The 13,721-nt window shown below is 40.6% G+C and overlaps 2 protein-coding genes across 3 annotated transcripts in view; one reads left to right on the top strand and one right to left on the bottom strand.

The window, feature by feature from the left end:
* LOC124789472 (uncharacterized protein C1orf109 homolog) overlaps nucleotides 1-4,664 on the bottom strand; it is a 59,026-nt gene extending 54,362 nt beyond the window's left edge. The window contains exons 1-2 of one of the 2 annotated variants that reach the window (XM_047256838.1): nucleotides 4,373-4,664; nucleotides 481-591 (exon numbers count right to left, since the gene is read on the bottom strand). In XM_047256838.1, coding sequence (XP_047112794.1) covers nucleotides 481-591; nucleotides 4,373-4,515 — 254 coding nt within the window. In that variant the 5' untranslated portion in view covers nucleotides 4,516-4,664. The remainder of the gene's footprint in view (nucleotides 1-480; nucleotides 592-4,372) is intronic. The other variant, XM_047256839.1, reaches the window with a different exon arrangement.
* Nucleotides 4,665-5,126: 462 nt separating this feature from the next.
* Nucleotides 5,127-13,721, top strand: part of LOC124789473 (lysophosphatidylcholine acyltransferase) — a 642,390-nt gene continuing 633,795 nt past the window's right edge. The window contains exon 1 of the mRNA XM_047256841.1: nucleotides 5,127-5,361. Within this exon, the coding sequence (XP_047112797.1) occupies nucleotides 5,254-5,361 (108 nt within the window). The 5' untranslated portion in view covers nucleotides 5,127-5,253. The remainder of the gene's footprint in view (nucleotides 5,362-13,721) is intronic.

Here is a 13,721-nt window from a genome sequence, read left to right on the forward strand (position 1 = left end):
GACTGGGCAACACCGTGCTGCCTGAGTTGTTGCTGTTGTTCCGCCGGCAGAGGTCGCGGCCGAATTCTCGCATGCCCTCTGGTGGACGGGACTCAACTTGCGGCAACTACCGTCCGTGATGCGTCGTGCCGACGTGCGCCTCCCGCGATCTTTCTGGTGGCTACTGCAATCAGTTATTTTGCTGCCCAAATAGTTAAACCCATCTACTACTCTAAAGTGTCTCATTTCCTAATCTAATTCCCTCGGCACCAGCTGACTTAATTCAACTAAATTCCATTATTCCTGTTTAGATTTTTCTGATGTTCATTGTTCATTACTATGTGATCCAAATATCAATTCAAAATAAGCTCATCACTGTTTTCCTCCAAACAGTTGTGAGACTAAGTTGTAAGTCTATTCTTGTGGAAATAAAAATGGTCTGGCTCTATATCCATCAGCAAGTTTTATATGCTATACTATGAAAGCAGGAAAGATACATACACTAATTTATTAAGAAGTTGTACCTCCGTCTCAATAGCTGCATATATCTTTCCCAGCAAATTTTGCTTCAACAGAGGGATTTCCAGTATCTTCAATTTTTTGTCCCCAACACTGAAATAACGAACCATTGATTAATGCTCTGAGTAATAATTAATCACATCAATTTCAACGTCTTGTTCTGTGGGAGCACTGTAACCCAAAATATATAATTATATAATTAAACAACACAGAAAAGCTAATTTAAATAATGAAATAAATTTCAAAATGTAATGGATTACATGACAATAAATTTGAATATATTTCCGCAATTGCTAACTTATAGAATTCTCTGTCTCAGTATAATCTACATTGACAGAATTATTTGTTTAAAAATAGTGCATTTCATGAAAGATATACATACAGATTATACATATATGATTATTGAGAACATTTGCGGATTCAAAACTATCTACTATATGTTTTTTTATCATCAGCATCACCATGGTAATCATAATGGAAAACTGGTTTGTTAGAGCCACATACACTTGCTCTGTTCCAGTAGCTTTCCTTTTTAACTTGGGCACTACTGGCAGGATATGATTGAATAACAATTGGCAATCCTCTGACATAGCGATGCCACTTTCATTTTAGCCCTACGCTGTTTCAGATTTCTTATAATCTTGCAATTGACTGTATACTTGCAAATCTTGGAGACAGACAAATCAGTAAGTTGACATACTTTGACATTATTGAATGAAAATATGCATATTGAATAATCTACATCTACATACATACATACTCCACAAGCCATTGTATGGTGTGTTGGGAAGGATACAGTGTACCACTACTAGTCTTTTCCTCTCCTGTTCCACTCACTACTAGACCAAAGGAAAAACAGCTCTCTCCATGCCTCTATAAGAGCCATGATTTCTCTTATCTTATCTTCTTGGTCATTAGGCAACATGTACATTGGCAGCAGTAAAATCATTCTGCAGTCAGCTTCAAATGCTGGTTCTCCACATTTTCTCAATACTGTTTCTTGAAAAGAATGTCAGTTTCCCTATAGGGATTGCCAGTAGAGTTCCTGAAGCATCTCCGTAATACTTGTGTGTTATTCGAACCTATCAGTAACCAATCTAGTTGTCTGCCTCTGAATTGCCTCGATGTCTTCCTTTAATCCAATCTGGTGCAGATCTCAAAAACTCAAGCAGCACTCAAGAACGGATCATCCTAGTGTCCTATATGCAGTCTCCTTTCCAGGTGAACCACAATTTGCTAAAAGTCTCACAATAAACGAGAGTCGACATTTGCCTTCCCTACTACACTACTTACATGCTCATTCCATTTCATATAACTTTGCAACAATAGTGTCCTGGGGTTACTCATTTTGGAGAAAGAAAAATCTTCATTGCTCAAGAATGTGCTGTATGAATAATATGTGGTGTTCATCCATGATCACAGAAATCTGTTTGAGAAGCTGGGCATTCTGGCTACTGTTTCAGAGTATATTTATCTCATCGTGGAATTTGTTGTAAATAATTCACTGCACTTCAAGAGAAACAAAGATGAACATAAGTGGCCACGAAAGCCTTAACAATTTTGTAAAGATGTACATAACTACAATACCAAAAGAAAAAATGAAATTCATTACTCCACATTAAGATCATCTTTAGCACAAAAAGTTGCCACCAAAATTTCTGACCAATTACCCAATGATATAAAAATCGAAAAGTTTTTCCCAGAAAACTACTTCTATTCTATAGAAGAATTTGTATTTTTGTTATGTGTAGATGCTGGAGGGGGGGGGGGGGGGGGGGTAGAAAATATTAACAAAGATCTGTATAAAAAAATTAAGAAAACGAAACATGCAAATGGTCAGCATCTAGCCATATTTATGTATGAATGTGTAATGTGAATATAAAACGACTTGTTCCACAAAAGTATGATTAATTGTACAAGTGATCCACGGAAGATGATACTGACTAACTAATACCTTTTGCATTGCTGTCCTCTACAAGCTTACAGTGTTAATTTCTGAAGATGACTTTTAGCCATACTCCATACACATATATATCTCCTAATTTGTAAAATGTGCAACTATCCTTCTAGCGACTTTGAGCACAATGGTATTATATTACATTACGTTAATACATGTTCTGTAGATTATTAGATCATGAATACGACATTTTGTAATGATGTGGAACGTGTCACTTCAACATAAGGTTTCTTCACACAATATCACTTTGCCACTATTTTTTAATTGGGAGAGATTATTAATAACAAATTTCATTACTGAATATACATGTTGTGTAGCTATTGTGAATATCCCTAATTCCTTAAATTAACATCTGCAAGGTGATTCAGGTGGGCTCCAGCTGCAATGAATACTCTTTCTCTTAATGATGAATTACCCCAAAATATGACGCCATATGAAAGCAAGGAATTATAACAGGCATAGTAGGCTAATTTACTGACATGTTTTTCACCAAAATTTGCAATAACTGTAATAGCATAGGTAGCTGAACTCAAACATTTCAGCAGATCATCCCAGAAATTTTGAATTTACTGCCTTAGCAACAGCTTCTGTTCAGAGTCATTATTTATCAAAGGTTTTAGAAATAATAGTTTTAAAAGAAACTTAAAAGTGTACGCAAGCACTGTGAATGCAAATGCAGCATTCTCCAAAGTGAAAATAATATAAAGCACATGTACCCAGAGACATGTAAGCTATATGAGAATCTTACTTTTCAATGCACTGACAGTTTACATCTAAACCTTGGAAGATAAATATAGATGAAGAGATAAGTAAATATACTTCTTCTTCACACTTTTCTTTACATTTGCAGTGACTTTGTTGGCTCATAAGTAAAACTGTGACCAACCTATAGATTGGTTTGAAGACCGAAGTGCATTACCAGATATGATGTTATTGGAAGTGATGCCCTATCATTGCCTAATCTTATACTACTCTGTAAATGTTTTAAGTATGTACATACTATTCATATTACTTCTGTAATGTATCTGATATGTCCTTTACTACTGTATGGTCTATGGATGAATAAATAAATAATAATTCTAATTTTGCAGAATATATTTAAATACAGATACTGCGTATTTTGACACATCAATGTTTCTACTGCTGGTTTTACATGTGTGTTCAAAGTGAAATACATCAATGTTGCTGTAAATAAGATGTATTGACTTACATGTAAATGTCTTTAATGTCGATGATGTTCTCAGCGCCATCAAAAATTGGTCAAACAGTAATTACATAAATCGGAATAGTGAAGCCATTACTATGTACTTAGGCAAGTCAATGAATCAAATCAATTATGTTAGCAACATAATACACACAGGCCTACACCTTAAGTCTGTTGAGACTTCTGATTTAACGATTACAGTAGCAATGGAAGTATAAAGTATCCCATAATTATTCAATGAGGCGTTTCAAAAGGCAAATACATTTAAATTACGGGTACCATGAGTATGAATAACTAACTCCATCTTCTGCAAACTGGCACTCGAGGGAACAGTGATTTGATTTGTTTTCTTTTAAGACATGCGTAACCAACTATTTGACGTGCAGGTCATGGTCTAGGAGCTAAATAACATGAGTTAAAATACCAGTTGCCAACCACTTCTCATATTTTAAAGGCAAATTCCAAACTTATGCAACGTCTTCTTACTGTCAAACTTAGTATTACTAAGGAGATAGCAACCAATTCAAGTCGCCAGCGAATCAAAGAATCATAGTATTTCCATATATAGAAGTCAAAAACGTCAATAAATACAAACCAAGAAATAGAATCTATATATGAATATACCCAATGCTTTACACAATAAACTTTACGACAAAAATCATGAGGCAGTTCTCGTAAACTTCATATGTGATGTAAAAAAGTGTTCCTATTACCTCTTTATTAACTGAAGCTGTTCAATTTCGTTACACAGTGCAGTAGAGCATTCGCTATAATCTTGTAATACGTCTCTCCATTTAGCCGGATACGAGCTGAAGTATTTGTAGAAAGAACGTAATACGGTTTCCAGTCTATCCATTGCAATATTTTTCGATGGATCTCTGTGGATTCTTCATTAGGTTTCCGTTCGTTAAGAAACTAATGAATGAAAATTCGCGGTAACACATTTACATAACCTCAACCTCCTTTGTTGTTAGGCATGGTTATATTTGTAAACAACAGGTACTGCAACGTAATATCATTGAAAGACTGGATCACAAAAGAAAGTACCTAGCTGGTAGGATAAATGAAAATGAGCGAGAAGTTTCTTATTTTATGATTAAATGGAATATCCGGTTCAGAATTGTCTCTATAGCTGGCTTTGTAGATACTGTGTTTCATGTGAGCTAAATCTTAAGGCGAGGGAAAACTTTCCGTAATTGTATTGGCACAACAATGAACAACAGCATCTATCGAGCAGCATCCGGAACATGAGCAACACGCTTTTCTCTCATTCGAGTCAAAATAGATGGTCATTTTATTCTAAAATTTTATTACAGTCAAATCTATGAAATCATGTCAATGTTGTCAACACTGCTGTCACTGTTTTGCAGCGGTGATTATTTGCGTACTGGAGCGACTCTAGTGGGCGACAGACAAACTACGAGGGGTCTGCTTTCCCCAGCTCATTCGCTGTCCGCAGACAGTTCCGGAGCGCAAGTAGCCGGTCGATTTGATCTAGTGAGTGAACGTGTGATTGTGGTGTCCGCGCGTTAAGCGAAGTAATGGACTGACCGTGATTATTTCTTTTTGTTATTGTTGGCGTATTCATCTCACCATGATGAATGGAAAGCTACATGCGGCAGAACATCTGCCGAATGCAGAAGATCTGTTAAATCCATTTGTACACCGCCTCGAACTGTCAACAACGTACGACAAAATTAAGGTAAATATTTAAGAACCACCTTCCTTCCTGAAAGCATTATATTTTGTTAGTGTTAGTGCAACAATCGTTTTCAGGGAAAATTTTTTTTTTTTTTTTTTTTTTTTTTTTTATCAACCAGTTACATTTAAGTATTGTGCTGCGACAAATCGGAAGAGGCTTCCGGCTATTCGTCGAATGAAGTAGTACGATCCTCTTATGTCTTATTAGCGCCCTCCTCAAGTTTGCGTTTATACGTTATAGAGAAAGCAGTAAATGTCCATATCACTAACACAGATCCCGTATTTTCGAACATCTGCGCGGCGCAACTTTGATCACGTGCATCACCTGTCTTGTCTGAAATTGTTTTCCCACCAAGTTTGTGTGTAATACTTCTAGGAGGGCTGCATTTTAGAATAAAGTGAACCTGCATTAAGTTGCAGCAGCAACAACGTGCATTAATAGCAGTTGCGTATTGCTGCCACATACCGTACCTTTGTTAAATCACGGTACAAATGACAGAATTAATCGCATTAGAAGTGCCATCCTTCTGGGAATGAATGTAACAGCGGACTTGATTCGTCTTTTACGCAAAGCGATTTTGTCGTCAAAGCTACCTGTGTCGGTTTGTAGGGCGATCACTTTGATGGCGCGCTTCTCTGGATCTCAAGACCGCAAGCTGTTAGCAAAATCAGTCCAGCAGTTTTCCCTGAGGGCCCTATTAATAAAGGTATGGAGTATTACTAACACTGCTTGTGTCACAATATCTCGCTTGACTGTTACTTCCGCTGGAATTGAAATACGGGATAATCTGTTTACAAAGACATAAAAAGGCAAACTTTTGATTGTGTGCAAATTATTAGTTCGTAGGTCAGTTTTGGGAGCCGCTGGTTGTATCTTAATCTAAAGCAATTTCTACGACCTGAACGGTTTGGTAGCGTTAATGTGTGAATTGTTAGTAACATTTTATCATTCGACGTGAAAGAAAGTTCGTAAGAAATGTTTCTTGGGAAAACTGTAAACTTTTATTGTGACAGCTGTCGTAAATTTCATATAGATCGAAGATTGTCTAACTCCTGAACGAAGCGTGGTAGTTAATAAAGTATCGTACCAGTCGTGTTGAAATCCGGTGGTGCATGACGCTTTAAAATACAATACAAACACTCGCTATTAAGCGAGACGCTTGCGAGAAATACTTTGAACATGTAATCTGCAAATCTTGAAAGTGTACAACGTAAGTAACTGGTTAATAGATGGACATCACGCAAAACTAAATAAATACCTTGCATTGATCTCATGTTGGTTCGTAATGGGTCATCTGTCTCCAAAAGAAAACTCGTACGCTGCCGTTGTTTGCCCCAAAATGTACCTTTATGGCATTACATCTGTCCACCTGACCGTGTCTCAAACTTAACTTCTTGACTCTCGTGGCCACAGATGGTTGGCTGCTGCCAAAGAGCCCTACAGCACACAGTTTTGTCAATGTTTATCTCTGTATGTGCGTTTTTGAGATCGGACTGTAACGTCTATTTCTTTTATGATTAAAGCAACAGATAAAGCTCACAAATATTGAAGAATACTTCCAGCCATGATGATGTACAGAAAACATCAGTAATATGTCGCCGAACTGTCAGGTGTTTTGGACATGTCAAAACAAATAACTGGGCACTGCCTCAGAAGCACTTTCAGGAACAAGGCTGAGTAGCTGGTGAGGTATTACGATGGACTTGAAATTAAAGTTTTGTTAAAGTTTCACACTAGATGTTTGTCCTCAATCTGATAAATTTGCAAACATCATCATAAACTGTTCTTCGTTTCAGAAATAAACGCAAAATTCGATTGTATTCGTCGAGAGCTGTGTTGTAATCCTGTTCGAAAAAAGCGTCGCGAATTTTATCGTTTCGAAAAAGAAAAAACTTTTCACCCCTCTAAAATTGGGGTAGGTAATCCCTGCAATATTTTGGTGGTAAGTCATTTTGCAATATACGTGACTTCACACAAAGAATATTATGTAAAAGTGTGGCAGGTTTTTACCGTTCTGGATTTTGATCGGTAGAAAAGTTTTCCCTGTGATTGATGCTTCTATTTTTAGTGTACAGTTCGGAAATGGGTATCAAATCCCCCTTCAGATGATAAGTCAAATAAATGATATAGATACAGGATTTTGACGAGGAGGGAAGAATTGAAAAAAAACTCCCATTATCCTGTGTTTGTGATCCGTATAATGTGACGAATAGATTACGTACGTATTTGTTTAGTTGCTGTATGTTGGAAAACAGAGAAGCGCTTTGACCTGGAAAAACTGATAACGGCATGAGCTTTTGCGGACATAAGTAACGGATACCGGCGAGAACCATCAATTTCATCCACGCTTTCGTATTCGACGGGGATGCACGAACCCATCTCTGGGCTGAGTGTCAGAATTATTTTAATATGTGATCGATAATATTTGTGTCGGGAGTTGAAGTACTGGTTTTTGTGACTAATGAAGTCACAAATTTACCCAAGTGTTTCTTATGAGTTTAAAAAATAATTTATATCATGGCTTACAACTACAGGAAAGTTGCGCTTTGCTATAGTTTGTAGGGAAGTGACGCTTTTGTAGTTCTCGGGCAACAATATGTGCTGGCATTGCGGGAAGTCCCAGAATAACGAAACATCGAAGGTAAAATTTAGCGGATAAGCCCTTAAAAAATGAGAGAGAGAGAGAGAGAGAGAGAGAGAGAGAGAGAGAGATGTACAACACACACTGGAGATAGTTTGGGTAGGAAAAATTGCCTCGTATGGGTGTATTGCACTGTCTTAGAATCGCTATGTACGCAATGCCGTTGAAGATATGTTTGCAGAAGGGTCGCACTTCGTTTACCAGCAGTAACCGTACAATGATGTGGAGTGTGACGGTACGGAAGTTTTTTGTCCCAGCATTGCCATCTTCCTACGAAACTTAACATTGTCGTGCCCCAAGCTGCTGTAGATAACAAAAACTACGTGTTATTAACGGAGTCGCTGCCGACTGATTTACTGCTTCTTGTTGGGAATTTGAGCAATTATTTTTCTATTATTTGGAATATAAGAGAAAGGCACTCAGGACTGAAGCTGTGAAGGCGTTTCCCACAAGACGGCAAAGAATGTGAGATATTGTTTCTGACAAGATACGATCGTTTGCAGGTGTGGGGTTAGAATTCAGTTATGCCATTTTGCGGTCAAAGCGCAACCAGTTATTCTATCAGAGCCACACTTGACGGGCCCACTCAGAATCAACTTGCAACAATCTTTCCTCATTCTTTCAAAACACATTTCAACTTGCCAGTTATGACGAGCTCTGTGAATACCGCGCTTAATGCTTGAAATGTATCGTAGATGACAGTCATAAGTCTACAGACTTTAAATATTCGAAGACTCCATTATTAGCGAGAAAGGTTCTCGATATTTATGCGAGGTCTTGTTGAAAAGTAATGTCTTCGAATTTTTTATGTGAAAACTCTTGAAGCTTCGAGAAAGGTTCTCGATATTTATATGAGGTGGTGTTGAAAAGTAATGCCTTAGAATTTTTTTATGCGAAAACTCTTGAAGCTTTTTAAATAAATCACTCGTGTCGACACAGTTGTAGCCCTCTGCCGCTAGAAGGCTCCAAATTATAGCGTGCAACATTGCGGTGTGCAACGTAACTATGTTGGCGAGTGAGAAACGGCGTGCTGTAATAGAGTTTCGAATTCGGATGGTTCGTTGCACACACGGGCCGCCCTCTTCTTCAGCATGACTGTGCTAGACCACACACTGGCACTGCGACATCTGTAACAATCCGACGCCTTGGGGTCAGTGTCATCGATCATCCGCTGTACAGTCCCGACTTAGTCACATCCGATTTTCATCTGTTTCCAAGACGTACAGAACACCTTCGAGGACTGCACTTTGATAGTGAAGCTATGCAAGCAGAGGTGACGCTGCAGCTCCGTTAACAAAGTTAAACATTCTACAGAGACAGTGTGAACAAACTGATCTCTCATTAGGAAAAAGATGTTCGCCGCAGTGGAGACTATGTCGACAGATCAATATGTAGACAAGAAGAATAAAGCGTACTAATGTTAGCCGATATTCCACTCAGAGGGAAACACCGATACGACTGGTTTGCTATATGATTTGCTTCTATTCTTGTGGGGGCGAGAGTGAGCAGTGGTTACTTCGCTGGAGGAACTGCGTTCAGATCAGAGCACTGCATGACTAATGGATTTCTAGCAAACAAAAGGGGGAGAAGTCATCAGGCATAAAAGTAAATCCAGGGTGCCCTCGGGGAGTTACAGGTTCATTACGTTTCACAAAATACATGTATTTATATAGGGTGGTCCATTGATCGTGACCGGCCCAAATATCTCACGAAATAAGCGTCAAACGAAAAAACTACAAAGAACGAAACTTGTCTAGCTTGAAGGGGGAAACCGGATGGCGCTATGGTTGGCCCAATAGATGGCGCTGCCATAGGTCAGGCGGATATCAACTGCGATTTTTTAAAATAGGAACCCCCATTTTTTATTACATATTCGTGTAATACGTAAAGAAATATGAATGTTTTAGTTGCACCACTTTTTTCGCTTTGTGACAGATGGCGCTGTAATAGTCACAAACGTATGGCTCACAATTGTAGACGAACAATTGGTAACAGGTAGGTTTTTTAAATTAAAATACAGAACGTGGATACGTTTGAACATTTTATTTCGGTTGTTCCAGTATGATTGATACATGTACCTTTGTGAACTTATCATTTTCTGAGAACGCATGCTGTTACAGCGTGATAACCTTTAAATACCACATTAATGCTATAAATGCTCAAAATTATGCCCGTCAACCTCAATGCATTTGGCAATACGTGTAACGACATTCCTCTCAACAGCGAATATTCGCCTTGCACATGCATTGACAGTGCGCTGATGCATGTTGTCAGGCGTTGTCGGTGGATCACAATAGCAAATATCCTTCAACTTTCACAGAAAGAAATCCGGGGACGTCAAATACGGTTATCGTGCGGGCCATGATATGGCGCTTCGACGACCAATCCACCTGTCATGAAATATGCTATTCAGTACCGCTTCAACCGCACGCGAGCTATGTGCCGGACATCCATCATGTTGGAAGTACATCGCCATTCTGTCATGCAGTGAAACATCTTGTAGTAACATCGGTAGAACATTGCGTAAGAAATCAGCAAACATTGCACCATTTAGATTGCCATCGATAAAATGGGGGCCAATTATCCCATAATGCCTCACCATACATTAACCCGCCATAATCGCTGATGTTCCACTTGTGGCAGCCATCGTGAATTTTCCGTTGCCCAATAGTGCATTATTATGCCGGTTTACGTTACCGCTGTTGGTGAATGACGCTTAGTCGGTAAATAGAGCGCGTGCAAAAAATCTGTCATCGTCTCGTAATTTCTCTTGTGCACAGTGGCAGAACTGTACACGACGCTGAAAGTCGTCGGCATGCAATTCCGGGTGCATAGAAATACGGTACGGGTGCAATCGATGTTGATGTAGCATTCTCAACACCGACGTTTTTGAGATACCCAATTATTGCGTAGTTTGTCTGCTACTGATGTGCGGATTAGACGCGACAGCAGCTAAAACACCTACTTGGGCATCATCATTTGTTGCAGGTCGTGGTTGACGCGTCACATGTGACTGAACACTTCATGTTTCCTTAACAACGTAACTATCCGGCGAACGGTCCGGACACTTGGATGATGTCGTCCAGGATACCGAGCAGCATACATAGCACACGCCCGTTGGTCATTTTGATCACAATAGCCATACATCAACACGATATCGAACTTTTCCGCAATTAGTAAACGGTCCATTTTAACACGGGTAATGTATCACGAAGCAAATAATGTCCGCATTGGCGGAATGTTACGTGATATTACGTACTTATGCGTTTGTGGCTATTATGGGTTCATCTATCACAAAGCGAGAAAAGTGGTCCAACTAAAACATTCATATTTCTTTACGCCCTACACGAATATGTAATAAAAAATGTGGGTTCCTATTGTAAAAAAACGCAGTATATATCCGTTAGACCTATGGCAGCGCCATCTAGCGGGCCAACCATAGCGCCATCTGGTTTCCCCCTTCAAGCTAGACGAGTTTCGTTCTTTGTAGTTTTTTCGTTTGATGCTTATTTCGTGAGATATTTGGCCCGGTCACTATCAATGGACCACCCTGTATATATGACCTACTAGGTAAGGCCGATGTCGGTCGTCGGCCGAATCCGCCGATGTCGGAGCCAGTGCTACCGCAGCCTTAGAGCCCCTACATCTTGCTCAAGTACGAGGGCGCGCTGCGGAGAAATGCCTCCGAATTGTCCGTGAAAACTCTTAAAGCTTTGTGAATAAGACAAATTTTATGAACATTCTACATCTTTATTGTTCTTGTCTGCATACTCATTTCTCAACATAGTCACCAAGGCGACGAACACAATTGTCCTGACGAGACCAGTTTGTTGATACCGTCACTGTATAATGTTTGACTTTGTTGACGGCGCTCCAACCTCGCCCGTGCTTACACAGCTTAATTACTATCAAAGTGGAGTTCTCGAATGTGTTCACGGAGTTCCGGAAATAGATGAAAATTGGACGGGGCCAAGTCGGGAGTGGATGGAGGATAATCGATGACGGCGAACCTCCGGCGTCGGATTGTTGCAGATGTCGCAGCGCTCGTGGGTGCTCTCTTCAGCAGCTGGCGGACGACGGTTCTCCGGTTACCTTTATGTGGGTTCCTGGCCATGTCGGTATCCCTGGGAACGAAGCTGCAGATGCTGCGGCCAAGGCTGCGGTCCAGCCTCGGACAGCTTCTTGTTGTGTGCCTTCATCTGATTTTAGCAGGGTCATTTGTCACAGCATTTTATCGCTGTGGCATGCCGATTGGTCTACACTTACTGAAAACTTTGACCTAGTAGATAGTGTCGGAAGTTCTATGCGGCTTTTCGCGGATGATGCTGTAGTATACAGAGAAGTTGCTGCATTAGAAAATTGTAGCGAAATACAGGAAGATCTGCAGCGGATAGGCACTTGGTGCAGGGAGTGGCAACTGACCCTTAACATAGACAAATGTAATGTATTGCGAATACATAGAAAGAAGGATCCTTTATTGTATGATTATATGATAGCGGAACAAACACTGGTAGCAGTTACTTCTGTAAAATATCTGGGAGTATGCGTACGGAACGATTTGGAGTGGAATGATCATATAAAATTAATTGTTGGTAAGGCGGGTACCAGGTTGAGATTCATTGGGAGAGTGCTTAGAAAATGTAGTCCATCAACAAAGGAGGTGGCTTACAAAACACTCGTTCGACCTATACTTGAGTATTGCTCATCAGTGTGGGATCCGTACCAGGTCGGGTTGACGGAGGAGGTAGAGAAGATCCAAAGAAGAGAGGCGCATTTCGTCACCGGGATATTTGGTAACCGTGATAGCGTTACGGAGATGTTTAACAAACTCAAGTGGCAGACTCTGCAAGAGAGGCGCTCTGCATCGCGGTGTAGCTTGCTCGCCAGGTTTCGAGAGGATGCGTTTCTGGATGAGGTATCGAATATATTGCTTCCCCCTACTTATACTTCCCGAGGAGATCACGAATGTAAAATTAGAGAGATTAGAGCGCGCACGGAGGCTTTCAGACAGTCGTTCTTCCCGCGAACCATACGCGACTGGAACAGGAAAGGGAGGTAATGACAGTGGCACGTAAAGTGCCCTCCGCCACACACCGTTGGGTGGCTTGCGGAGTATCAATGTAGATGTAGATGTAGATGTAGAAAAACTCCCCCTGCGGGTCTGGGGTACGAATAGGCCCGAGGTATTCCTGCCTGTCGTAAGAGGCGACTAAAAGGAGTTTAAACTGTTTCGGCCTTCCATGTGATGGTCCCCCTTGGGGTTTGACCTCCATTTTTCAAAATTCTACAGAAGTACGAGCCTTTTGGGGAAGGACACCTTACGTGGTGTACCACTGGTCCTAAGTGCACTAAGACCTTGGCACTCAGCATTGTACCGGCGTTGTAACCATAACCACTATTCCTCAAATTGGGCCTAAACGCCTGATGGGTTGTACAAGTTACGCCCGTAGTGCGTCCCCATCTGCACCAGCGATCATGATGGACTTTCCATGGCACCAGAAATCCAGCACGGTAGCCAGCCCGTTGTGGTGGGGTCGTCATGTACCCTCTAGGTTGTAGCCCCCTGACAACACAGGGATCGTACTGCCGATACCTGAGCTGCACCCTCCCCACGTCGGCCAAGTAGTAGATGCCCGTCTCCTTGGGGCATGAGGACTCCCGGCAACGGTCATCTTGCCAGGTGGCCCTTGCTGAAGCTGGGTGGCGCCCGTGGGGAGAG

The sequence above is a fragment of the Schistocerca piceifrons genome, chromosome 3, assembly GCF_021461385.2.
Source record: "Schistocerca piceifrons isolate TAMUIC-IGC-003096 chromosome 3, iqSchPice1.1, whole genome shotgun sequence".
Classification (NCBI taxonomy): Eukaryota; Metazoa; Arthropoda; class Insecta; order Orthoptera; family Acrididae; genus Schistocerca; species Schistocerca piceifrons.